The following is a 27,214-nucleotide window of genomic DNA, read 5'->3' on the forward strand; positions in this document are numbered from 1 at the left end:
AAGCGAGGATATCCTTTTTATGTGACTATGTAGTAAAGCACATTATCTAACAAAATACCCAGTATCAACTGTATTCAGCTAGCTACAGAGGGTTTGTGGCTGGTAAGAGATCCTTTAGATGTACTGGTTAAATATTGAACAACAGAATCTTCAGTTTGTTATGTACTTATGTTCACTTTGAGTTTTTTCAGCCTCTGTTCATATATTTTCTGCTCCTAACCACTTTTTTTGTTGTTGCAAGACTACAGGTGCTAGCAAAATTCCACTTTGGATAATTTCATTCTGCCTCCCTAAACTGTCACCTTGTGGTTTGTACTGAAAGAGGCAGTCTTCATTCCCTGTCCTGAACTGGGTTGACTTTTGTGCACTAGTTGGTAAACAACTTTAAGATCTTTGGCTGAAATGAAAAGATGTTATTTCAATTTATTATATGTTTCTAAAAGAGAGTAAAATAAATCTGGCGTGAAAATAAACCAGAATGCACTCCTTTTATCATTGAGACCTCTTTTTTTGCAGAAATACAAGCTGGACTTGCAGTTAATTTAGTTTCTGTTCAGTTTCCAGTGGACCGTAGACTATATCCCTCATATAATAGTTAAAAATGTTGATCGTCCTTTGAAAAAAGATACTGATGTGTATTAGAATTTAAATATATTGGCATTCATAGTGTGAACTAAGATATAGGAAATCTGTGTATAGCAAGCAGACTAGAGTCCTGAATTATTTCAATGTGCAAACTGCGATTCGGGTTGCAGTTAACTTTCACTTACTGTGGAATTGTCCTTTGGAAGGGACAAAACTTCACTGTGTGCCAAATGCAACAGTAAATGTGCTTTATGGAGGAGATCTAAAAGGAGTTCAGAGGGAAAGAATTTTCTTCCCGCTGCCTTCCAGCTTGGTTTAGAGCAATTATAAAGCCACTCTGCTGCACAGCTAGGACTGCTGTGTGTGTGCACTGTTTTAGGTAGGGTTGCCAACTTTCTGATTGCTGAAAACTGAACACTCTTCCCTTGCCCCTTCTCTGAGGCCCCGCCCCACTCCATCTCCCCTCCCTCTGTCACTTGCTTTCCCCCACACTTGCTCATTTTCACCGGGCTGGGGCAGGGGTTTGGGGTGCAGCAGGGGGCTCCGTGCTGGGGTGGGTGGGACCGAGGAGTTCGGAGTGTGGGAGGGGGCTCCGGGCTGGAGCAGAGGGTTGGGGGGCGTGAGGGCTCTGGTTGGTGGCGCAGGCTCCAGGGTGGGGTTAGAAAAGAGGGATTCAGAGTGTGTGAGGGGGCCAGGGGTAAGGGGGGGAGGGGAGGGCTCAGGCTGGGGGTGCGGGCTCTGAGCTGGGGCTGAGGGGTTCGGGGTGCAAGAGGGGGATCAGGGCTGGGGGAGGGGGTTGGGGTGTGGGAGGGGGTGAGGGGTGCAGGGTCCAGATGGCGCTTACCTCAGGTGGCTCCCGCAAGCGGTTGGCATGTCTCTGTGGCCCCTAGGCTTCTGGGAGCCATGCGGAGCCAGGGCAGGCAGTGAGCCTGCCTTAGCCCTGCTGCACTGCCAACTGGACTTTTAGCAGCCTGGTCAGTGGTGCTGTCCGGAGCCGCCAGGGTCCCTTTATCAACAGGGCATTCCGGTCAAAAACCGGATGCATGGCAATCCTAGTTTTAGGCCTATGGATCCCTGTAGGGATGGACCCACTGGCCACTGTCAAACCCATCCTAAACATCCTTTGGACATCATCCCAGCATCTTCTGAGTGCACAGTCTCTGTGCAGTCTTTGTTTCTTCCTGCACCCCCCAGCCCTCCCCCACATTTTGTGCACAGCAACATTTGCCCCCAAGAGAAACCATTATCCATGTTTAGGCATCTTTCCTGTTGCTGGTCTGAGGTTTTAGCATTAATCACACCTCTCTGTCAAATCAGGTTTTTATTGTGGCAGGGACTGTAGGCAGTCAGTGTTTGCAGCCATTAGAGGTGGCTGGCCCATATGCATGGTATCATTTTTTTATAGGGCATTGACAATTATCTTATCTGTTTAGGCTGTAACCAATTTTGGGCAGACACTCTCTCTTACACAGCAGGGCTTCAGTCTCTTCTGGGGCCTCTAGGTGCTAGTGTAATACAGATAATAGATTAAAAACAATATTAAAATTGTGACTCCTTATCTTTTAGCAACTAATCAAGGTACAGGAAATAGAAATACAAAGGACACACATTCTGTTGAATTAAAAACCTATGTTTTAGGTGATGGACTTGTCCGAGGCTCTGGAATGCTTTTCAGTGCTTTGCACTTGACATAAATCTTTGTATTTGATACTCTGAGATCAGCTAAACAATAAGTATGTGGTGCTAACATGTCCAGTAATGGAACGAGAACAGGAGGTTTGTGAGGAACATGTGCTGTATTACAGAGAGAGGTGCTTTTCTCTCTGCAGCACAGACGTTGGAGGATTTCTTAATGCACTTTGCTTTTTCCATTATACATGAATAAATCCTTTTTGTGCTGCATAGTGCAGTAAATGCCCCTAGCCTGTAATATGCTGTAATGACTTGTATGGCTGAATTAATCTGTGGGCAAAGATTCTACTTGTTAATCCTTTCACTATCAGACAATCCCAAAAATGACATCTGAGATAATCAATTGGAAATTCCCAGGTGAAGTATACTTAAGAATTAAATGTACAATTACACTAAAAGTAGAATTAAATGACCGTAAACTGCTGCAGGAGCATTGATAGAAAATGACTTACACTAATCTAACTAATCTTGATTTTAGAGCTTTCTGCAAGAGTTACTGTGCTAGCAAACGAAATCCATAGTAAACCTGTTCATGTAAATGTTTTTTTTACTGAGAGCAAATTTAAGCCAAAGCCTTCAAATTTTATTTGGTGCCCCTAAATTCTATGTATGACATATTTTATGAGGATAATATCTTTACTTATGACAAAGGCCATGAAGTTTCATTAGAAAAATCTGAACCCAATTTTGAACCAGTACCCATCCCCAAATGCCATAGTTGCAAGTGGAATTCCGTCAGTGTAAGAAGTTACAGAATATAAAGACTCCAATAATACCTATACTGTAAGGTTTGAAAAATAAATTAAAACCCATTGTGCAAAAATTAACAAAAATACCAACACTAACTTTATTTCAATGTTGTATATTAACTTAATTGATTTATGTTTTGTGCTGTCATCCCTGTTCCTCTGTATATTATAGGCAGCGTTGGTAGCATTGCCTATTAAGATTTCCTATCACTTCCCATTATCGGACCCTCTTTTCAGCTTTTCATAGTTTTGCCAGACTTTACCAGTTTAGGCTGAAATTTTTATGTCAGATGTCTTCCTCACGTTGTGTTTTTGTATTTTTTTTTTTTTTTTAAATTTCAGCCAAAACAGTTCTGATGTTTCTGAGAGGGAAGCTAAGGGGAAAATATGTTGTGTTTTTTCCTCGTTACAAAATTCAGTTGACTTTCTTTGAAAAACTCTATCTGGGCAAAGAGACTGGGAGTTGGTGCTGGGGGAGGGGTGTGAGGTGAGACTAGGATATTTTAGGCAAGGAGACTGGGGCTGGGATGAGAAGCCTGAGGATGGCATTGTGAGGAGAATGGGGGTAGGGAAGAGACCAGTGACACCAACTGAGGGGCCAGAGGGGAGAAGTTCCAACAGCCCCAGCTCCCCAAAGTTTTTGCACTTACTCAAAGTTCCACAGGCCACAGAGCCCCAGGGGGCCATGACCTGACCACTTCTAAGCAGTAGTCCTGTATGAAATCAGTATGGCTGTGTGGTTGTGACACCACTGAAATTTTTACCTGGATGCCCCTCTGTACAGATGAAGAGTCAGCCGGGCTGGATTTGAGTAAGGGGCATTGTGACTTGTGCATGGGGTCACAATGCCACTCAAATTTGGCCTGGCCATCCCTCCATCCAGATGGAGTGGTTGCCAGGCCAAATGGTATTGCAGTCTGGTGCACGAGGAATCTGTTTCTATACGGCAGAGTGCAGGGGAGTCTGCTGAGAACTCCTGGCATCACCGGCTCATTCTTTTGAGGGTAAGAGAGAGGGGAGACTCCCTGGCTGAGGGAGACCCAGCCTTGCCAATGACCAGTTTGGTGTCAGTATAATGTCACATGATGGAATTTTTTTTCAGTTTGCTTTAAAAAAAATCCAACTAGGAAATTACATTTAAAGAACATTAATGTTTAAAATGACATTTAAAGAACATTAACGTTGCAAAGTCGAGCATTCAAAAGTTAGGATATGCCAGAATTAAGGTGGTCTGTCCAACTTTTTTCTGTGTGTGGAATGAATGGTGGCTTGAATAAAGTTTAAAACCTTTGGGTGTATTTCTTCCCCCTCTTACTGCATTCAGTCTACCCCATCATTGCCTCTTTTGTCCCTCCTCGTTCATTTGATATCTTGCATTTATTAGGGTCTCTCCTCCATAATTCATACTCTACTTCCGTAAAGTAAACTTTCCTGGGAAGCGAACATTCCAAATAGACCCACACATCAAGAAATTGCAGACAAAAGAGGTGGGCCATGGACTTCAACAGGAAAAGGCTGTGATTTTTTTCTGTAAATGCTCTATTTTTGTTTCAGTTGTAGGGTGGGCTACATTTTGGGGAGTTACATTTTAAGAGTTTAAGGTTGGACATCAAGAGCTAGACTTGATGGCATTGCTGAGAATGATGTTAGTGGTGTAAGGCTAGCTGAAAGAAGTAAGGCTTAGGGAGCATGAAGTCAATGGATTGTCACACTGGATAAGGGACCACGACAAACAATAAAAGGTATTTCCTCATCCCCCTTGTCAGACTGGCTAAGGGAGGCAGTTTCAGGCAGCATGTGGGGAGAAAGAGGAGATTCAAGTAGAAGGGAGAGACAAATTGCTCATGAAGGACGGGAGATAGGCAGTGCAGTGTACAAGAGAGTAAAGCTTTTTAAAAAAAGATTATAGCTTTATTTAAAACAAATTTTAAATATTTAATCCAAAATGGGAAATAAGCTTTCTATTAGACCTCTCCATTCTAATAAATCAAGGCTGAAAAATACTGCCAGTAGGCTTAGAAATGTATGAAAGACTATTCCTGATCCAAAGAGCTTAATTTAGATGAGACAATAGAAGTACCTTCTGCCTATTTCTGGAGGTTATCCAGATGTAAAGTTGATGAGGAAACCCTAGTGTTCTGGCTAACACTTTCCCGTGAAATAAAATGGGTTCTGCTACTCAAGCCTGTTGCTGAGAACTGTAGTGGTTGCGGTGCTTACCTAAAACACTGCACTGTCTCATCTGCATCTAGTTTACTAAAAAGCACTTTGTGAAATTTGCACTATAAAAGGCACTGCATAAGTCCAAATTCTCTTGTACTCACACTTTCTCCAGACCTTATCACACCTTCAGCATCAAAGACAGTTGTGTCAATTCCGTTCTTGTTTTTACACCTGTGATATTAGAGGCAGGATGAGCTTGCTATTCTAGGTTTCAGAGTAGCAGCCGTGTTAGTCTGTATTCGCAAAAAGAAAAGGAGTACTAGTGGCACCTTAGAGACTAACCAATTTATTTGAGCATAAGCTTTCGTGAGCTACAGCTCACTTCATTGGATGCATGTAGCTCATGAAAGCTTATGCTCAAATAAATTGGTTAGTCTCTAAGGTGCCACTAGTACTCCTTTTCTTTTTGCTATTCTAGGGCACTTTCTAGAATTATAACAGGCAACCTGTGAACATGCCAGTGCAGGTTTCAACTTAACCTAGAAAGGGTAGAAATCTTTTCTTGGATCTTTATGAAGCTCTTTACTGGTCTTGCTTGTGGGTCATGAAATCTGTGGAGGCAGTGATTTGTGACTAGCTAAAGGAAGCGCATCCTTATAAGAAATGACTGCTGTTCACGCTGGAGACTGAGCAAGTTACTGTTTTCTTCTTTAGTATTCCTCAGGTTAAAAAAAAAAAAAGTTAGAGCTTTGGGGATTCCACCACTGACAAGGTCTTATTCAAGTAAGACATGTCCTTGCTATACTGATATACTATGTTTACTTTTATATGGTCTGAATAACTGTTTTCCATTCCAAGAACGCCAGCTGCTGTTTTTTATGGGCATCTACTTTTAAAAAATTTGATTCTCAAAGCAAATCTGCCCGCATCTAGGAGGAGATTTGTTTTCTTTGCTGGTGGCTGTGTCATCTTAGAAAATACATTTTTACAAAATACCTGTTGCGTGATATTGTATTAATTTTCTTGTTTGTCTAAATGAGCATAAAATACACTTTCATGATAAACAATGGGTGTTCGTCTCTAAGGTCTTTCTTTCTTTCTTTCTTTCTTTCTTCCATCCATCCATCCATCCATCCATCCATGCCTGTACGGCTTTTCTCTTTGATCATTTTTATTGTCTCTTTGCTGCTGCTGCTGTCTTTTGTCCTCCTTGTTTGATGGCAACTCTGATTAAAAATGTTTGAATTGAGTTCTTAAGGGCATACAATACTGAGAAGCATTTTTGTATATTAGAGTTTAGATTAAGCAATATCCTAATTTTACAACCTCTGCTTTTTCAAGTACTAATGGCAAAGAAGCTGTGAAATGTACAAAATTATACTGGGTGGGGAAGTATAGGTATGCATGTTGGGTCAAAACAAGATAGAATTGATAGGTTAACTAGACAAGGATACACAGCGTTGAAACAGATCAGATTTGATTTAGCTGGAGACTTCTGAGTTCAGGAATGTGCACAGTAGACTTTTTGCCACTCCACCTTTATAGAAATAACAGCAACACAAAATGCAATAGTAATGGAAAGGAATTCTGGCACAAGAACTGGGCAAGAGGGCGGCCTGGATGATAGCCGGTAGAAGTCTAACCCAAACAAGTCATAGATAACATTGGTAGGCTGAGGGAAGTAACCAGATTAAACCTTGCATCTGATCAGTCCCCTTGATTGAGGGAGTACACCTGCTGTTTTTTTAGTTCAGATTTCCATTTTGGGGGTCTTGCGAGATCCTTTACAGCTTGTGGATGTATAGGTAGCAGATGTGATCAATTGCTTTCTTTCCCCACTTGTACTTGGCGAAGAAGGTGTGACCTGCCCAAAGACCTCACCACTGTTACCCATGTCTTTATCAATTTGAGATTAGACTACTGTAGCACACTGGGATGGGGTGAACACAGCCGCAGACCTTGGAGGGCTAAGAGTTTATCTGGGGGATCCCAAGGTGTGCGTGTCAGAGGGCAATGTTGCCTGTCACTCCAAAAGAGTCCCATGAGCGTGAATTCCCCCTTCCCAGGCTCTGAGGTCCCCTCAAGGGCCTGGCATTTTGTGGGGGTGGGGGAGGTTGAAGCTGGGATCCCTGATCTGCTGGTCCCTATGGGGAGATCTCTCTACTTCTCTCACTGCACTTTGCGGGCATTAGGCCTTCCCCAACATCATGGAGTTATTAGCTCAGCATCCCCTCCACTCAGAACAGCAGCAGCCTCCCCCTGCAGGCCTACTGTTGCCCACTGGGTGGTGGTGGTGGAGGATCAGCACCTGTCTGAAGGGATGAATTGTGGAAGGTCTGGAGGGAATGAGTGGGGGCAGCCATTATTGAAAGGAATGCTTACAGGGAGTGTGGGAAGGAGGGATGCATATTTGGCTCTGCCTTGAAAACACTCAGAAATACAAGCCTGTGCAGAATGTGGCTGCCTGCTTATTAAATGGTGCTTCATGTCAGGAGTACATTACACCAGTGCTCTGTAGTCTGCACTGGCTGCCTATTGGATTGTGGGTGGAGATTAAAAGTGATTTTTAATCTATAAAGTTCCAAATGGTTTAGGATTTTACTTTCTCAGAAATGGCATCTTTCCTGATGTGATACTGCTACAGCTGCAGTCAGCAGCGGCTTTTGATTGTACAGCTGCTGTTTGAACAGGGAAGGTCTGGCAACTGGTTGCTTTCTATGAGGAGACTGGACTCAAAAATTTACACTCTCCCTCAGTCCATCGGAGTCCAAATTTGACCACAAGACTACATTGCAAGGCCCATCTCTTTTCACATGGCAACTGGTAGAAGGCATATTTGATTAAATGGGAGAAGTGGTTGGTCTTGTTGTAGAACAACTTTGTATGGAAGGGTTGAAATATACAGATCTTCTTACTGAGGATTTTAGTGTCCCTTGAGTGTGTGAAGTTTGTAAAAAAAATCCCTAGGTCATGGATAGTTTCTTCTAAAAAGAAAACTCAAATAACTACTGTATTTATGAATTCCCACAAATTTTTCTTTGAAGAATTGCACAAATAACATCAATTACATTGAAGCATAGAAGATATGCTGCTTATGTCTCATACCAGATATATATCGTACCTTCTCCACCCCTCATAAGAATCACAACTGTTCCTTGTTGAATTCTTTCCCTCACCACCTATTTCTCACTTTTGTGTTACTGTATGTCTTCACCATTAATTGTGATCACTTTAGGTCGGAGTTAAACCATGTTGTCAGTATAGGTAAGAAAAGCTTGCACTTTCTGTACTTGTTCTGTGCGTCAAAGACTTGAGTCCAAGAGCAGTCAGTGATGCATATTTCATGAATAGTTAATTTCCCTGTTTAAAGAAAATGTCAAAACATTTTCATTAACACTTTTGTTAATATCTAGATATTGAAAGTCTAACTTTGGTTCTTTGCCTTCTGGTATTAGGTAGTCTTCTTTTGCAGGAAAGGAAGAGATTGGAAACTACATATATGCTTTGATGATATGTTTATTTTTCTTTGAATGCCTAATCTATACATGCCAGCCTGCCTTTATGACTAGAAATATTAAAATTTACAGCTTTGGTATCAAACCACACTTTTAAAATATGGGCTGCTCCTTACGAGTAAATCCACAAAGAGATTTTGTAAAAAATTAACTTTTTATGTAAAGCTTTATAATTTCAGCAAAATTACAAAACATGGAAATTTTGTCCACATAATGTTCAAGGTTTAAGAATTCATAGGATTATTTTCTTAAGAATTTATTGGCTTGTCTTGAAGCCCTCAAATTACCAAATGGGAATAACAAACTCAACAGGAAAAAGAACAATCTAGACATGTCATAAACATTTCATTTACAGGGAAATTCTCTCAAATGTTAGAATATAAAATAGAAGTATCAAAAATAAAACTATCACCTGTATTTGGCTGGAAATGGAACTTAAGGAAATATTCTAATGACTGAAACTTCACCCAAAGGACTATCTGAAAAAAATAAACTTTTATCTTCTGACATTGTCACCATATATGTCACGCATGACTCATTCATGCTCGCAAAATGAACCTAGAGTTACAGTTAAAGTTTTAGTGGAAAAAGTAATGCTAGATGCTTAGAAATTTGGTAACAAATTTTATTTAAATAGGAAAATGTTTGTATATGGAGAAGAGTCACATAAATCAGAACTGAATAAAAGCAATTAATTATAAGAAGCTAAAAACCTATATTTTCAGGAATTTCAGTTATTTCAATTAGACTTCATGAATATTTTCATATGCTCAAGTTGGACCTGGTTCCTCTTATGCCTGTGTGAATCCTCTGGTGGATTTCTAATTTACTTTGGTATCAGTAAGAGGAAAATCAGGCTCTCTGTCTTTAACCAAGATTCCAACGACAGATTCCATGTCACGATTCTTTGTAAATAGTAACTTAATTTTTTTAATTGCAATTTCCCCCATCCCAGTTAGTCTGTTGACTGCTTAATATTAACCATTTTTTAAAAGGTCAAGTTTAATTTTGACTCTCTCATATAGCAAGCCTAGCATGTTATGATTAAGCTCCTGGAAACAAATTTTATAAAGAAACTCTTAAGGGTAGCTTTTTTACTATTTAGTTTTGAAAAATAATCTTTCTGCTGAAAAATTGCTCCCTTATTGGGTACGGCAAATGGAGTATGTGGTGATATGGACAATCAGCCCCTGCATATCACTGGAGTTTGAAATGTATCAATTGAGTCAAATACCTTACTCCACGGCCTCCTTTAGGAGGTCTTTTTATAGTAAGGCAGGATGTGTGGGCTGTGAAAACTTTGCTCTAGACCTGTAGCCTCCATAAGCCCATGATTAAAGCTATGATTTAGGCACGGGTATTTTTAGTAAAAGTCACGAACCGGTCATCGCAATAACGAAAATGTCATGGCCAGTGACTTTTACTAAAAATACCCATGCCTAAATCTTAGGTGCTAGGGGGCGTGGAGAGTGCTCCGGTGGACGCTGCTGCTGGGCGGGGTACTCCGGTGGTCGCTGCTGCTCCTGGGGGTGGGGAGCAACCCAGGACCTGGCTGCTGCTGCCGCTCTTGGGAGGCGGGGATGGCCCGGGACCACACTGCTGCTGCTCCGGGAGGCCTGTGGCCCCGCCACTACCACAGCGGATGCGGGGTGGCCCAGGGCCCTGCTGTGGCTCCCAGACCGCGGCTCCCGGGCAGTGCCTGGGACCAGTTGCGTTGCATAGCTAGAGCAGCTGCCGGTGCCGCTGGCCCCAGGGCCGCCCCAGCTGCTCTGGCCACCCTGGGGTCAGCCCAGGTGCTGCAGCTGCGGAAGTCATGGAGGTTCCGGAAAGTCGTGGAATCCGTGACTTCCATGGCCTCTGTGAAAGACTCGCAGCCTTGCCGATGGTGGTAAAAGTTCCAGAGTCCCATTTTCAAAAGTGACTTGGGCACTTGAAAGCTGATGTCTCATTGAAAGTGCATGACCAAGTCCGCTGTAAAGTGAGATTTAGGCTCCTAAATCAAACCACTGAACTGGTGAAAGTCACTGGCTAAGCACCTGGAACCAGACTTTGTTGAAGTGCTAAACCTGCATTTGACAGCAGTAGCCTCTTCTCTAGGTGCAGAGAATATTTTCTTCATTTCAGTTTATACAACTAGTTCAGTGATACTTTCAAAGTTAAGAAACCAATTGAGAGTTGAAAAAGCAGGAAAGCTTGTTTTTTCTCTTCCAATCTATGAATAACAAGTAGGTGTAAGGTTTCAGAGTGGTAGCCGTGTTAGTCTGTATCAGCAAAAAAAACCCGAGGAGTACTTGTGGCACCTTAGAGAGAAAAATTTATTTGGGCGTAAGCTTTCGTGGGCTAAAACCCACTTCTTCGGATACATGCAGTGGAAAATACAGTCGGAAGATATATATACACAGAAAACATGAAAAAATGGGTGTTGCCATACCAACTGTAACAAGACCAATTAATTAAGGCGGGCTATTATCAACAGGAGGGAAAAAACCCTTTTGTAGTGATAATCAGGATGGCCCATTTCAAACAGTTGACAAGAAGGTGTGAGTAACAGTAGGGGAAAAAATTAGCCTGGGGAAATAGTTTTTACTTTGTGTAATGACCCATCCACTCCCAGTCTTTATTCAAGCCTAATTTAATGGTGTCCAGTTTGCAAATTAATTCCAATTCTGCAGTTTCTTGTTGAAGTCTGTTTTTGAAATTTTTTTGTTGATGAATTGCCACTTTTAGATCTGAAATTGAATGACCAGGGAGGTTGAAGTGTTCTCCGACTGGTTTTTGAATGTTATAATTCTTGATGTCTGATTTGTGTCCATTTATTCTTTTGCGTAGAGAGCTACTAGTTCTAGATCTTGAAGGACATGGTGACCAGAAACAATCAGTTCAACTTACTAACTACAGATAAAAAGTTCAAATAAATATATAAACTATATATGGAAAACCTGTTCTGATAAACTTTTTTCTTATGCATCCAGCACACTTAAGGTCATTTTATTTAATTAAAAAAGTCTGGTTTTGTTCATTTTTAATTTATTTGAATTTATCTCCAAATGGAGCTTGACACAACTAACCATCATCCAGTAAATGAAAATTGTGACTGATGCATTTCTTAAAGATACTAAAAAAGAGTAAAATTTAGGCATCTGAACAAACATAAATTAAGCTATCTAATTTGTTAAATAAACCTGTCCTTCAGGTTAACAAAAAGAAGCACCAAATTTAGTGTAAAGAGTATATCTGGTTGCAAATCAACATGTTTTAATGGTTACCAACCAATGAGAATCAACCTTTCTTTAGGAAAATAACTAAAAAGTACAAATGCAAAAGGTGATTAAAATCAATCATTTAGTTTAAGGTTTTCTGTTTACTGATTTAATTCATGATTAAAATCAGTGATTTAAATCGCTTCTACTCTGATAGGAGAGTTGTACTCCCTGGATGGTGTTAGTAATACTTACTGTAACTTGTGGCTGTAGTATGGATTTGAGGTGTGGGACACTGTCTTTATAGTCAGTTTTTTTTTATTTTGAGAGGTAATTTTAGTTTGTGATTAGTCTTTCTGGATTTTTTTTCCTTTAGCACCCACTGACAAGCTAGTTCCTACATGAGACCATTTACTAAATTGATCCTTCTGAACAAGCTTCACCTGAGACTCAAATGATAGGTTAGCTCACTCAACTCACTGTCAATAAGGATACAGTGTATTGATGGATATTATCTCGTCATGCACATGCTGCAGTTGGTAACGAATATGATTAAATGATTGGAAGGTATAAATACAGACAAGAAAAGAAGCTGACAAGTCACTCACAGAGATACATATGCAATTAGTGACAAACCCCCTGAGCAGTAATGGTTCATTGTTAATCAGTATGTCTAAAGGTGCTGTTAATATTACCTACTGTATAAAAAGGAACCTAATTCTGGCACTGACAGTGGTGACTGATGTATGGGACTAATTTCTCAGCTAATGTAAACTGGCATAGCTCTGTGGACTTCTAGCCAAGAATCTGGCCTGTGAGTTTTAATCGCTATTACATATGCAAGTGATGAATGCTGCTGGCAAACCTCTATTTTGAACAGAATGAAATTCAGAATGAAAAATTAGAGATGTAAAAGACTATTTGTCTACACTGAATTTAAGGTTTACTGATTGAGGCTAGCTATGACCAGTTGACTCATCATTAAACATGGCAGTCCTTGCCTACACTGAATGCTAAATTGTGTTTAACATTGTAATTAAACAAGATGTAATTTTCCACTTTGAGTAATTTAGTCCAGACTTCTCCATGAGTGAGTGTTCACTACAGTATATATTCTAGTGCATTTCCCAATCTAGTTTTAAATGTGGAAAACTCATCCCTTGGGAAATTAATTAAAATCCTAATATATTTTACTGTCAAGGAATCATGATCATTAACCTAAACTTTGCTTCTGTTAGTTTCATCCCATTGCTCCTGCTTATATTCCCTTGTGCCATACTAAATTTTCTTCATACTTACCATTTATACCTTTCAAATATTTGTTCTTCTTTTCTTTCCTCACTCACTACTAGGCTAAATCGTACACATTTAGCTCTTTTGTCTCATCTCATAAGTCAGTCCTTCAGCCCCCTTAATCGTTTTATGTCCTCCTTGGAATTTTTCTCGTTTGTCTATATCTTTCCAGTAAAGAAGTACCTAGAAGAACTGAAGATAGTGGTTCAGGTATAGCAATGACAGTTGTCTCCTTACTTTAATATGAAGCCTCAGCATATATAGCCTTAAATGTGCATTGCCCTTATTTTGTCACCATATTGTACTGCCAAAAAAAAAAAGTGAAGCCCCCTGTCATGGTTCATCGTACAGTTACTCAATTTATTCTAAAGACATTTGTCTGTACAGTTTGGGAGTTCATGTTTGAAAACTTGGTCTTGAAACTGATTACTTCAAAAGGACTAACCACCTATAAAATTCAGTTATGAGACTGTCATCAGAATTTGAAAAATCCAAACTTGTTGAGAGATTTTTTTAGTGGAGTGGAGGATTAATGAGGTTTTTCCTCATATAGAAAATCTGTCATTGGCTGTATGGATTTTATTTACGACCTATGGAAGTGCACTTTTCCTGATTATTATTATTTTTTTTTGTAGAAAGTCTACTTATTTGAAGGAATTTTTACTTACTGATTTCATCTCTTAGAAAGGGAATTGATGTTTCTTGACAAAGTCCATTAGTTAAAACATCAATTCCCTGTCTTAACAGATGACCTCTCTAAATGAAACAATCCCCTTTTTAATTAAATTGACTGTTTTTAAAATCATTCTCCTTCAGAAGAGTGCATTTTCATAAATCTCCTACAATTGAACCTAAAAGATATTATTAATATTGAGGGAGGCCTAAAAAGTATTTGGTTACTTTGAAATTAAATATTTAAACTTTAAACCTCAATTAGGACTGCTAGAAATAACCAGGTATTTTTCACGTATCATCTTCTAGAAATTTTTTGGGAAGCTAAGTTCTGTTTACTATCTCATCCCCACTATTGTAAGCTTTGGTTTGCCTTTTTTGAGTTATGTTAGACCAGGGGTTGTCAAACTTCATTGCACTGAGACCCCTTTCTGACAACAAAAATTACTACATGACCCCATGAAGGGGGACCGAAGCCTGAGATCTCCTGAGCCCCGCTGCCGTGGGTGGTGGGGCCCAAGCCCCACCACCTTGGGCCAGGGGGGACAAAGCTAAAGTCCAAGGGCTTCAGCCCCAGGTGGGGGGGGGGTAGGGGGGGGCTTGTAACCTGAGCCCTGCCACCCAGGGCTGAAGCCCTTGGCCCCGGTCGGTGGGGCTTGGGCCTTGGTCCCGGACCACACCAAGTCCAATGCCAGGCTTGGTGACCCCATCATTCACATACTGTACTGTAATTATTTAGAGGAGGTGCCATAATCTTCTGTGCTCAGCTGAATGGTTAATTCTTAGTTTTATACTCCATTGTGTGTGTGTTTTTGTTGGGAGATAAAGAATAAAAACCTGATTGGATATTAGTTAACATTTTATTGATGCAACATACTTTTGTTTTGTGGCTGTATGCACACACGCCCTAGAATCTGGTTATACGGTGACAGCTTCACCAAGTACTTTTTTGGAGAAATTTTGTTTGTGCATTGATTGAAAAAGTCTTTTGTATGTTCAAGGCACTTAATAGGCAATTCACCTACACTTAGGAAACAGTATTTAAAGGATATGACTTATTGCACCAAAGAGGACTGCAGTTCACTTTCTGTAATGAAAATGGCAGCTGGCTGGCTGGCTGGCTTTGTAACCTTCATTGGCAAAGAATGAAAAGGAGAAGAAAACTAAAATATTTCCATGGCTGCATTACTGTTCACTCTAGATTAAAGGCTAATATTGACACACTTTATTTTTAGAGCAGTTTACAAAGTTAGGGGCTCTTCATTTTTACTGAAAACCGTAGTCTCTCTCCGCATATGTGGTGTGAGTAGGGGCAGGAGTGCTGGAAGAGGAGATGCTGCAGCACCCCCTGGCGTGAAGTGGTTTCCATCATATACAGGGTTTATAGTTTTGTTCAATGGCTTTCGGCACTCCCGCTATAAAAATTGTTCTAACGCCACTGAGGAGGGGTTAATATTCTAAAAAGGAATTAGGGAAATGTTAGGATTTTTTTTAAATATTAAGCATAATATACTAGTTTCACATGACATTGACAATTGTATTGATTATGGATTGTATTGATTATGGAAATCCTCTGTGATTTCTGCAGCGGCCGATGAACCTGGCCCGGAGGCTGCCCGAGCAGCTCAAGCAGCCCCTGGGCCAGCTGCACCGGCCGCTGCTGGGGCAGTCTCGGGCCACTGTATTCCCCTCCCCCAGAAGGAGCAGGAGTTTGGGTGGCGGGCTGGGGCGCAGGAAGGGGTGAGGACTCTGGGTGGCGCTTACCTCGGTGGGTGGGCGGAGACATCCCTCAGCTCCTAGGTGGAGGCATGGCCAGACAGCTCTGCGCACTGCCTCTGCCTGCAGACACTGCCCCCCCACAGCTCCCATTGGCACGGTTAGCTGGCGCTCTTGGTGGAGACAGCACGCAAAGCTGCCTGGCCTCGTCTTTGTCTAGGAGCTAAGGGAGGAGGATGTCGTTGCTTCCAGGGAGGCATGGAGCCAGGTAGGGAGCCTGTCGGCCCCGCCAACCCCTTCTCTCCTCACCAGCGGGGGTCCTGGGCCACGTGCCGCCACTGCCCCCCCTCCAACACCCATGGTGCTCCCAGGCCTCCCCCCCCCCCCAGCACCCACAGAACCCCCAGGCTCTTCTCCCTCTCCTCCCTATTTAGTCAGGAGTATATATAGTACAAATCATAGACGAGTCACAGGCTGTGAATTTTTGTTTACTGTCCCTGACCTGTCCATTACTTTTTACTAAAAATACCCATGACTAAAACATAGCCTTAATTATGGACTGTACCTTCAAAGTTGCCCTTAAAAGTGTAGAATCCCAGGTTCAAAAATCTACTCATTCAGCTTAATGATATGCAAGGAAAGAATTCTTGTTCATTTAAAAAAAATACCCTAAATGAGTAGGCAAATATAATATTACAGTGTTGTACCATTGCACTAAATTGGAACAGAAACAGTAGCCAGTTGATATTTGGTTAGTAACATTTTTGAATTTATGAAGAATAAAAATCTGAAAACTGTGTACCTAGAGGAATATATAGTTTTCAAAAGAAAAATAAAATTCTCAGTGTATTCTGTCAGTAATTTAATCTCTTGTCCAGTGTGTCAGTAATTTTTCATTAACTGTTAAGGGTCACATGGCTGTCAGTATTCTGTTAACTGAAAGCTTAGTTACAGCTTTTTGGTGTCACTTGAGAGCTTGTTATCTACTAGTCTGTCAAATGAAAGATAAGTATATTTCTCCTGCTAGGCTGTTGTCTGCCCATGTGTGCTTGGGGAAACTTTAAAAAATACAAGCAGAAAGCTGCCCCCTGGGATATCCTTCAGGAAACAGCAGCAACATCTTTCCAGTGGGAGTTATTTGCAGTTAAGCCCGCAGATCTCAATGTCATGTGACTAGAAATGCAGGCAGCAGATTGACATCAGCACACTCTTTTAAACTCAGTTGAAATTAAAAAAAAAAAGGGGGGGGGTTGAGGGGGGAGGGGGAGGTTCTGTTGCCTGTTCTTAGTACTACTGATTCCAGCTCTAGCTTGTGCGCCATTAACCAAGCTAGCAGCAAGAGCAGCGGTACCGATAACGGTAGCACAGTACTCTTGATGAGGTCAAGCTGGATGAAAGGCAAGCCTGCTGTAGAAACGTCTACTGTAAGTTCTGAAGACCCCTCCCCACAGTCCCTCCAGATGAAATTCAGTTATGTACATAACAGCATAGGGCTGCAGCATTCTGCATCTACTATATGCTTATGGAATTAGATCGCGTATAGTAAGTGTTGTCAGATTATGTGCTAACATACTGAAACTGAACTTGTCAATCATGCATTAGTTGATTAGTGGTGGGTGGGTGGGTTATCCTGCTATACATTTTTCTGAGTGGAGAAAAGTGGTTGCTTTGCCCTTTCAAAAGCTTCCACAGTTGTTAAGGTTACAGCTCACCAGGTTTGGGGTTATATAATGTTTTCTAGATGGAGTAGTTACAAAGAACCTTTTTAATTGCTCTGTGTTCTAGTGGTCTTTCACCAGACGAAATTAACATAACTAATTTGAGTTCAGAGATTTTCTAGTAATGGTTTATATTGGAGGACAGCTGTTGAAACATGCATTCGATTATAGAAAAAAAAAAAAGAAAGAAAGAAAGCCTGATCCAAATCATGGAAACATCTATACAGAATAGTGACTAGCCTGTAGAATATTGGTAAATAAGTCTTGCTTTGTGTATGTTAATATTGTAAGCCACATGAGCATTTTTTGGCTCTAACATGATTATAGACGGTCTTCCGAGCAAATTGTTTTAAAACCCAATTCTGTGTACAATAAAAGAACAAGCAGAATGTCAGTTTTTTGTCTTTTGCTTAGAATGTTTAGACTTTGCTGTAAAAATCATCACAGCCTGTCTTTTGTAATTCTTTAAAATTATTTATTGATTTGTATAATAGAGCAACTGTTGCTGCCGCAGTGATATTCTTTCTTTACAAAATTAAATCTATATAAGACACAGCTACACACCAGAGTTAGCAGTAAAGAACCATTGGTGCTGCCTCAAGAAATGTGAACAACTGTCTTGTAAATTTTTCAGCAATGTAAACAAACAAACAAAAAAAAACTTGTAAAAGTAAACCCAAATAATTCATGTCCTGGCCCTGAAGCTTGTTAGACTCTAGCTCTGATGAACCACCAAGGGGAGTGAATTCCGTATTAAAAGAATTGAGTTAAATAATTACCACCCAGATGTAGTTAATTAATATATTGCAATTTAAGAGGCAAGAAAGTGTTATGTTTTGTTGCAGAATTTACTATACTCCTCCTCCTCCCCACCCCACCCCTCACCATACACACACACACTCTCTGTATACTTTGGAGGGAAGTGGCATACTTTTTCTGTTTTTTTTTAATCCTTAACTGGTATCTGGAAAATGGGCAGATGTACTATTGCTCCTCTGTCTTGAACACAAACAAGCTAAATGTTGAACACCATGCCACGAATTCATAGCACTGCAATGAGCAGAAAAATTCACATTAATGTATATATGTCTGATTATACTCCAATTTACCTCCATTATAGAAAGTTCTTGACTATAAGGGTCAAATTAGCACTAAAAAGCATTTTATTCAAAATTTACTTGATCCATGATTTCCAGAGTTGAGCAATTGGGATGAATGAGGGGAAGAATCATGTGAAGTTAGTCCTTAATATTATGATTTCTTAAGATATTTATTTACATGAGTGGTTTAGTAAATTGAAACTCTCTTGAGGATACTGATTCTCAACGGTGCTTGTTTCTTAATAGATAAAGAAAAGAACAAGCTTCTGGAGGGGAAGGCATTTTGCTTTTGTATACCTGTATCAGAACTTCGCACAATGTGCCCCTGTTGCTGACTGGAACTACTGCAGTACAAATATTATATAATAATTTATAAATTAATACTTGCTAATAATCACCATTGTTGCCACTGAAACATCAAAGTTGTGGTACAGCCTTAAGTGGATTTTTGTAAGGGGGCCCCCTGGGTGCTCTGAGCTATCCCCATTTTTAAGCATGCATAAGTACATGACATATGTTGCTACTTGTTTATCCAGTTGGTGATGCTTGGTGATTGTTTTCATTTTAGCATTCAGCTCCTGAGTTGATCCTGGTTGAAGATGAGATGACAGATACCGAAGATAATGAAGAGGAGGATTTAGGAGTCATGGAAGATCAGCGTAGCATAATTCTTCATCTCATCTCACAGCTCAAACTTGGCATGGATCTAACCAGGGTAGGCACATTACATCTATATATATTTTTTTTAAGTTGCGCATTCTTTCTTACTAAATCAGTTCTTCCTCCCAGACTCTTTTGTTTCAGATCCCAACCTATTCTGCAAACTCTTAACCAATAGTTTTCATAGATTTGCTTCTTTTCAAAAGCGTGGTCCCATCCTGGGGCAGTATGGAGGGTGATCAGCTTTCTTAAGCAGGCTTTTCATGTCAAATGACAGCCGCAGGAGCTGCAGAAACAAAGGAGAGGAAAAGGTTTGTTTGTTTGTAGGCAGTGGTGGAGGAGCTTTACAGATTTGTATTTGTCTTAGAAAATTAGACTCTGCTGTGGGCTTCAAAACAAGACCTCACGTTCCATTTGGGACGGTGACAGTTTAATCCAAACAAATCTGGAATTGTGGTATAATGTTTCCACAGGGCAGCTCACAGTTTCATTTGACCAAATCTTTTAGTCCCATTATAGTCATCAGGAGCAGAATAGAGGCCATGATAAAATTTCTGTCTTGCTCTTTAAGGCCCTCATTTTGTAAACACTTACACACATATCCTTAACTATGTTCATAGATGCTGGAACTAGTGGTGCTGGGGGTGTGGGAGCACCCCCTGGTTTGAAGTGGTTTCCATCATACACAGGGTTTACAATTTTGTTTAATGGCTGTCAGTCCACCCACTATAAAAATTGTTCCAGCACCTATGACTGTGGTGTGAGTAGACTCATTGGACTTGGTATGATTGCTCATGTGAGTAAAGTTTCTCACGTGCATAAATGTTTGCAAGGCCAGGGTCTTTATCGCCTTTTCTTACCATTCATTCAGGGCAAAATCTTACATTCTTTATACATTCAAAACACACATGAAAGCAGTGGGTTTATTGGCTGTGCAGGAAATGCAGGATTAGGCCCATAGTCAGTTTCATTTCACCTGCTTCTAAAAAGACAATGTGAACACTGGGAGTTAAAGGCTTTCAATTTATGGAACAAGGAAGATGGGTTTAATTAGTACTTTGGTATCCGATACCTTTGGATCACATGAAAACTTCAGGCAATTTAGTATAACAAAATTATGGCTGGTCAGGACAAAACTACTCTTCTTGTTAGTCATATTACAAAAGATTACATTTGTGTATTCCTTTGTTCTGAAACCATTCAAATAAATGATATATATATTACTTTACATTTTATATATATATATATATATATAAATAAAGGAATCTTGTTGTAGAGGTGTCACCTGAGAGATTTTCTGTAAGCCCCTGCAGAGTTGGAAAATTTGTAGATAGTTTGAAAATGAGAACTTCCTTCCGTTAATAATTTTGTATTCCACTCTCTAGTGATTTTATCTCTTGTGGATGCATAGGCATTGAGAGGATTTTTTTTTTCTTAATGGCATGGAGTGCCCTTACAGAAAGCTTTTTTGTTGTTGTTGCTGTTATCGTCAAAGAAGTGAAATAAGTAAAATGAATTTATTCTGACTTGTTTCCTCCACAAATAAAAGCAATATGGGAAGATCAGAGAGTTGTGTCTGTATGGTAGAGTAATTATGAAAGAGAGCTCTTCTCAGGGGCATGTGGATATACAAAAAAAGCTTTGCTTTCCTTTTGATCTTAGAAACCGAATTTTATTAATTTACTTTATATTATTTTTCTCTGAAATAAAGGATTTGCCCAGTGTGGTCCGTCCTCTCCTCATATACTTGCATATATACCTTCTTCTCCTAAAATGGTTGAAATAATAAGACAAAATAATATGAAAATGACAACTTCAAGGTTAAACAGTCCTTTAATCCATTGCAAAAATAATATCAGATACCCATAGTGCCGGTAATGTTTTTTAGTGAGTGCAACCAAAGTTTCACCACTTCATTTCTGTATTACTTCTATTCTCATTTCTTAGAGGTGAGAGAAACACCCAGGCCTGCATACTATTTGTATTTTTGTTTGTTTGTTAGTTTTTGCATTCTTCAGCCTCTTAGGGCTCTTCAACTTTAGTGGTGTGGTATAAATACTGTAACATTTCTATCCTGAATTCAGAATGTTACACTAGATCTAGAAGCTTCATAGACCTTCACCATTAACACCTTCTATTTCGCAAACCATTTTCTACTTTTGGTAACCTATGTGACTTTTATCACCCCACAAAATCACCTGAGGGGCAGTAAAACTATTTCAGTCTAGTATATCAAACTATCTTCGAGCTTCTTCGAGATGGTGATGGGGGATTTCTTTTTAAATTTCCAGACCCTTTGCTGTCTGTGTGCTGCCACACACAACCCCCAAATACAAAATAGTATGAATGAGAGGAACATTAAATTGAGTCTATAGCAAGTGAAACATTAATATCTTGTTTTCTGATCAATCACTTCTCATCCAATGTGAGAATCAAAAAACGTTTTTTTCCCCCCAAAGGTTGATAATTTGTTAGGCTGTGAGTGTGGGTTGTTTGTTTTTTGTAACAATGTAAATATTCCTAAGTGTGCAAAAATAAATAAATAAAGATCATAAGAATCTGTACTCTGACCCTGATCTCCGATCACATTGACAGAGCATTACAGAGGGCTATGTGAACTTTGGAGCACATGGATGAATGGCATCCGACCCTAATATTGGCAAATTGTGTGTGTATAGAGATGTTTATGCTGAATGAAGAATAAGAAACTCGTTTAGCCACGTCAGGTTCATTTTTAGTGTGAATGATGCATGAATGCAAATAGTAAGAGTATCAGTAAGACCACTGTATTACCATGGCCTAAAAACCTTTTCTAACCATTTGGGAATTTTTAAAAAAGTACTGACTGGTTGGTTAGTTTTATTTATTTTTAAAAATTGTCTAGGTTGCTGACTAATACAGGGAGGCAACCTTTAGCCTGTGTAGAAACAAAGCCTAGTTTATTTGGTGACCGTACTTATTTCATTTTTAACCATTCCTCTAAAAGTCAGATCCCAGATAACTTTGATACTGGTCAGCTTTTGGGTCTGCAGGAGCTAGCTGTGACAGAGAGGATGTTAAAATCAAAAGATGTTTGAAATTACTTCAGTTTAGTTTTAAGTGTTTTTGAATTTCTCAGTGCCTACTCCACCAGGCTTTTTCTTCAGTTGCTTTCATAAAGTAGAAATTGTTGTACGATACATACGTGGCCAAAGAGCACTTCTGAGCACTTAGTGGCAATTGCTCCTGAAAGACTTTATCATAAAATTCATGAGCCATATAAAAGAAAACAGCATCTTTTCCCTTTCCTAAGGACTGGTTTCTTATGTTGGCATATTAGCATTGGCTACATACAAACTGACTCAAGTTTCCTAAGAAGAGAATAGCAGCACTTTAATGTTGCAGAGGTGCTCGCTGCTGGAAGGAGATGTGCGGCCACATTTCATATTGTAGGATTATATTGCACTTGCTATTTTGACTTGACATCACTGATTTCATCAGGTTTTGCTAGAGCAGGCTCCTGCACTCACGTGGACTTCCACCGCAGTCAGAGGCGCCGCGTGTGGGTCCATGGCTCTGCATTAGTAGATCACAGCGTAGCACTGAGGCTTTAGCTGGATCAAGGTTTTTAGGCTGCACTTTAACGTGCTTTTTAAAGTAGATTTATTGTGCAAATAATTTTTGAAATTTGTTCATTCTTTGGCTTTTAATGAAATTACTATTAGCCTAATACTTTTTCAGCAGCCATTTCTGTCCTGTAATTTGGATAGCTGGGTTATTGGTCACACGCATTCCATCAGACAGATCAATTGGGACAACTTTGGGTACTATTCCTGAGGTGCCTGGTATCCTCCCCTCTCTTCCCAGTTTTTTTTGCTATCCTAGAAGTAAATGGCTGACAACATATACAGCAACAAAGTCATGCCATAACCCAGAAGAGAAGAAATAAATCCATTCATCAGAAATGGACATGATAGTTTATTTTCCCATGTTACAAAACTTTTTGCTTATTTTTCAAATGACATCTGGCTTGAAAGCTTAACACTGGGATGGAAATGTGTCCTATTTTTACTCCCACAATGACGTCTTTGAATAGTAGAATGCTTCTGTCCCTCTTAAAACAGTGAATTGTCAGGGAGTGGCTCTGTCAGATACTCCTTCCCCCTTCAGTAGAATGGCAGCCCAACTCTCTTGCCTCACAGCAAAGTGGATAAGTATAAATCATGTTAATTAAAAAAACTCCCATTTTTATTTAAAGCAAATGGTTTAATATTAATTAAATACAGGCTTTTAAAAAATCTATTTAAAATTAAATGTGAAATTATGGCAATTTATGTTAAGGCCTAAATGTATTATAATCTGTAAAAATCATTTAAATGAAAAAAATATTAATCTGTACATGTTTGCTTTGAAGTTTTAAAGAAAGTCAAACCACTGAACTAGGAGATGTCACTGGCTAAGCACCTGGAACCAGAGTATGCTGAAGTGTTAAACCAGCTTTTGACAGCAATAGCTTTTCCTGTAGGCACAGAGAATGCCTTCTTGTCCGGCTGTACCGAAAGGAGGACAGGAGACACCAGATATGGTTTTAATCAGGCTGCAACTTTATTATTAGATGTCTGGGACTACCCAGCAGATAAAAGTGTACTGTGCAGGTAACCCCATGATGATTTCAATAATTACCTTGGGGTTTATGCCAGCCTCCCCTTTTTCCATCTTGGTCCCCAGCCAACCCATATGGTTATGGGGGTTAAGGTGGGCTATAAAGGAGGGGGGGGGTTGGCTCCTGCCATGCCAGTTACAGGAGCCCTGAACACCCTCCCACCCCCTCACCCGCCCCTGTTCTGCTCCTTTAACAAACATCTCCTTTTTAAGTCCTTCACTAAGCCATTTATCTGGTCACTGTATCCCTTCTCTGGGGAGTTCCTGCACTGGACAGCTGCCCTACACTTACTGAATGAGTTGCGACATCATAGCCTAACTCCCTTCCCTACTCACTATAGCAAAGTCCTCCCTGAACCGGCTGTGGGGAAGGTGAACACCCCCCCCCCCCCCCCCCCCCCCCCCCCCCCCCCCCCCCCCCCCCCCCCCCCCCCCCCCCCCCACACACACACACACACACACACTCCACCTAGGCCAATCTAGTGGTGAGGGAAAAATTCCTTTCCAGCCCCCTGAGGACGGAGCAGGTAGCACGATGCCCACTGCAGGACCTGACCAAACCTGGTATTTTGCCACTTCCAGGGGACGTGGGGATGGGGGCTGCTCCGCCTGGTCTGGGGAAAAGAGGCTTCTCCTGCCAGGTTTGCCCCTTTTCAACTCCCCAGCCCTTCCTGTCTCTGGGGATGAGTCAGCGTTGCCATGCTTACCCGCTCCCTTTTCCAGTGGCTTCTGAGCCCCTCTCTTACCCCCACATCCGTGAAGCACTATTCTCCTTCTCCTGGCAAGCTGGACAAGGCCCCCCAGCTTAAGGTGCGGTGCGCTCATTCATTTCAGTTTATTCAACGACTTCAACTCAATGACTAGTTCATCATAAGTTAAGAAACCAATCGGCAGTAGAAAAAGCAGGAATGTTTATTTTCATCTTCCAGTCTGTGAATGAAAACCAGGTGTGAGAGGATGGGATCTACTAGTTCCAAAATCTTGAAGGAGATCCTGACCAGAAACAATCGGTTCAATTCATTAATGGCAGATAATACTGCTTTTGTTTAATAAATCAGTTTTAAATGCAAAAATGTTTTGTAAATCTTTTGATAAACCTTTTTCTTTATGTATCCAGCATATTTAAGGTAGTTTTATTTAACTAATAAAAAGCTGTCTTTTCTCCATTTGTAACTGAATTTGAATTTCTATTTAAATAGAGCATGGCACAAATAAATAAGAGATGCATTGATTACCATTTTCTAACATAATAAGTGTCTAAAGAAAGAATCTAAATAATTGAAGTTAAGCTATGTAATTGCTTAAATAAATATATGTAGTATTCTTCTGGTTAGGGAAAAAAAGCACCAAATTTACAGTAAATGCTATTTTTTAGTTGTAAATCAATCAATGAAAATCAACCTTTATTTAGGAAAATAACTAAAAAGTACAAATGCAAAATAAGATTAAAATTGATTATTTAAATTAATGTTTTCAGTGTTATAGCCATGTTGGTCTCAATATATTTAAGATACAAGGTGGATGAGGTAGTGCATTTTATTGGACCAACTTCTGTAGGTGAGAGAGACATGCTTCTGAGCATGGGTGGCAGGTAAAGCTAGCCCCCCTGCCTGCCTCTTCCAGCCAATGCCCCACTCCCATTCAGCCCTCAGGCCCTGTCCCCGCTCACTCTCCCCCCTCCAAGATTGGGGCCATAGCAGGAGGAGATTTTTCAGGGGGCCCCAAATCTCACACTGCCCGTTTGCCCCCGGCAGCATGAGATTTGGGGAGGCTTAGCCTCCCCTGGCCTCCATTACATGCTGCCTATGCTTTTGAACTTACACGGAGCTCTTCTTCAGGGTCTGGGATGATCTAGCCCAGACCTGAAGAAGAGCTCTGTGTGAGCTCAAAAGCTTGTCTCTCACCAACAGAAGTTGGTCCAATAAAAGATATTACCTTATCCACCTTATCTACTTAAATTAAGGTTTTCTGCTTGCTGACTTTAAATCGTTTTGTTTTAAATCAGTACACTCTGCCTCCACAGCAAACAATGACAAAGGAAATAAATACTTCTGGTCCAAAGAAGTCGCACACTTACTGTCTCCAACTGGCACTTGGATCTAGTGGCGGTTTGAAACAAATCTTTTAAAGGATTATGGTCATGGCTACCCTGAAATGGCATTAAGTGTAGATGGGTTCATAAAATCCTGTAGAGGCAGATTGTAATCCTATTCTGAGTCCATCCACTCTCCCCCATCCTCAAGGAGGAAAGCAGAACACCTATTAGACTGCTTTCTTCTAATTGTGAGACCCCAAGGGGTAGCAAGAACTGCCATTCCTCTAGGGCTTTGACTAGTGGATTATTTAGTGCAGATGATTTATGCTACCTGAGTATGCAATCCACAAAGGTACTCATTCTATTTAAACTTATTTGCAATTTTTTATTTGTCAGGGTCCCCCAAAGTGAAAAAAGAAGAGACAGCCTTACCCTTTTGTGCAAATACAAAAATGTCTGGAGTCCAGTTACAAGTGTAAATATTCTCATTCCTAATTCTGTACAAATTTCTGGGCCGTGCATTGTGTTAAGCTGTGGAATTGTCTCCCAGGAAAGGGGAGAAAACTGTCGCTTTAGTTAGCGCATGGGTAACTACTATATATGGAGAATGTTCCTGCACTGGCAGGGAGATACAGTCGTTTTTTCACAACTCCTGTATGTTTCTGTGGAAAAACTGTACAAATTGGCTAATTTCTGAGAATGAGGGTCAACTCCAAAAATTGATCAGAATCTTTTGGACTGTTTATATTAGTGCATGGTAGTGTTAAATACAAAAGTATACAGTATATAGTTTCAGTGTTCAAGAGAACATTGTACAGATATTTTTTAGAACTCTTGAAAGTTACATAGATTTAAAACCCAATGAAATCACTCAGTGAAAGCTCAAAAACTTGAATCGTTTTCCACTGCAGAGATTTCATTTTTGAAACTATTTAGTTATTTTGTTGTTAGCTTTGGAGCCTTTTTTGTTATATGGGAATTTAAATCTTTTCTTGTAAACTGCTGGATGTTTTTTAACTTATAAGTTTGAGTTAGAATTCTATCTCTCAAATTTTTTAATCAGCAGTTGAAATTATAATGAAAGCATTGAGTATTTTTTATGCCTATTTAAGCAGTTATGCTGGCAGCTGGCTCCAGAGGGTAAATCCAGTAGTAGAGAACATGGAAATGAACCCCAGGATGTTGACAAGCAAGCTCGGGGGATGAAATCTTTTCAGCTTTAAATCACAAAATCAGCAACATCTTAAATGTGTTCCTTCATTTCCCCCCCACTCTCCAACCCCTGATTTGTGCAAATAAATGTTGTTCTTGTCAGATGCGGCCACTTGGGCAAAAGGAAAGAATTGGTTTACCAAAAGGATGGCTTTGCAGTCCTCCTCTCCTCCTTGAAGTTGACATAATGAATACATTGTTGAACTATCGCTAACTTTCTGTGGATGATAGAACATGAAACCCATTTTTTTTAAAGGCTATCA

General features: G+C 40.2%; 1 protein-coding gene across 1 annotated transcript in view; it reads left to right on the top strand.

Moving 5' to 3' along the window:
• Window positions 1-27,214, top strand: part of OSBPL10 (oxysterol binding protein like 10) — a 187,436-nt gene that overhangs the window by 132,495 nt on the left and 27,727 nt on the right. Inside the window, exon 7 of the mRNA XM_007054979.4 lies at window positions 18,972-19,118. Within this exon, the coding sequence (XP_007055041.3) occupies window positions 18,972-19,118 (147 nt within the window). The remainder of the gene's footprint in view (window positions 1-18,971; window positions 19,119-27,214) is intronic.

The sequence above is a fragment of the Chelonia mydas genome, chromosome 2, assembly GCF_015237465.2.
Source record: "Chelonia mydas isolate rCheMyd1 chromosome 2, rCheMyd1.pri.v2, whole genome shotgun sequence".
Taxonomy (NCBI): domain Eukaryota; kingdom Metazoa; phylum Chordata; order Testudines; family Cheloniidae; genus Chelonia; species Chelonia mydas.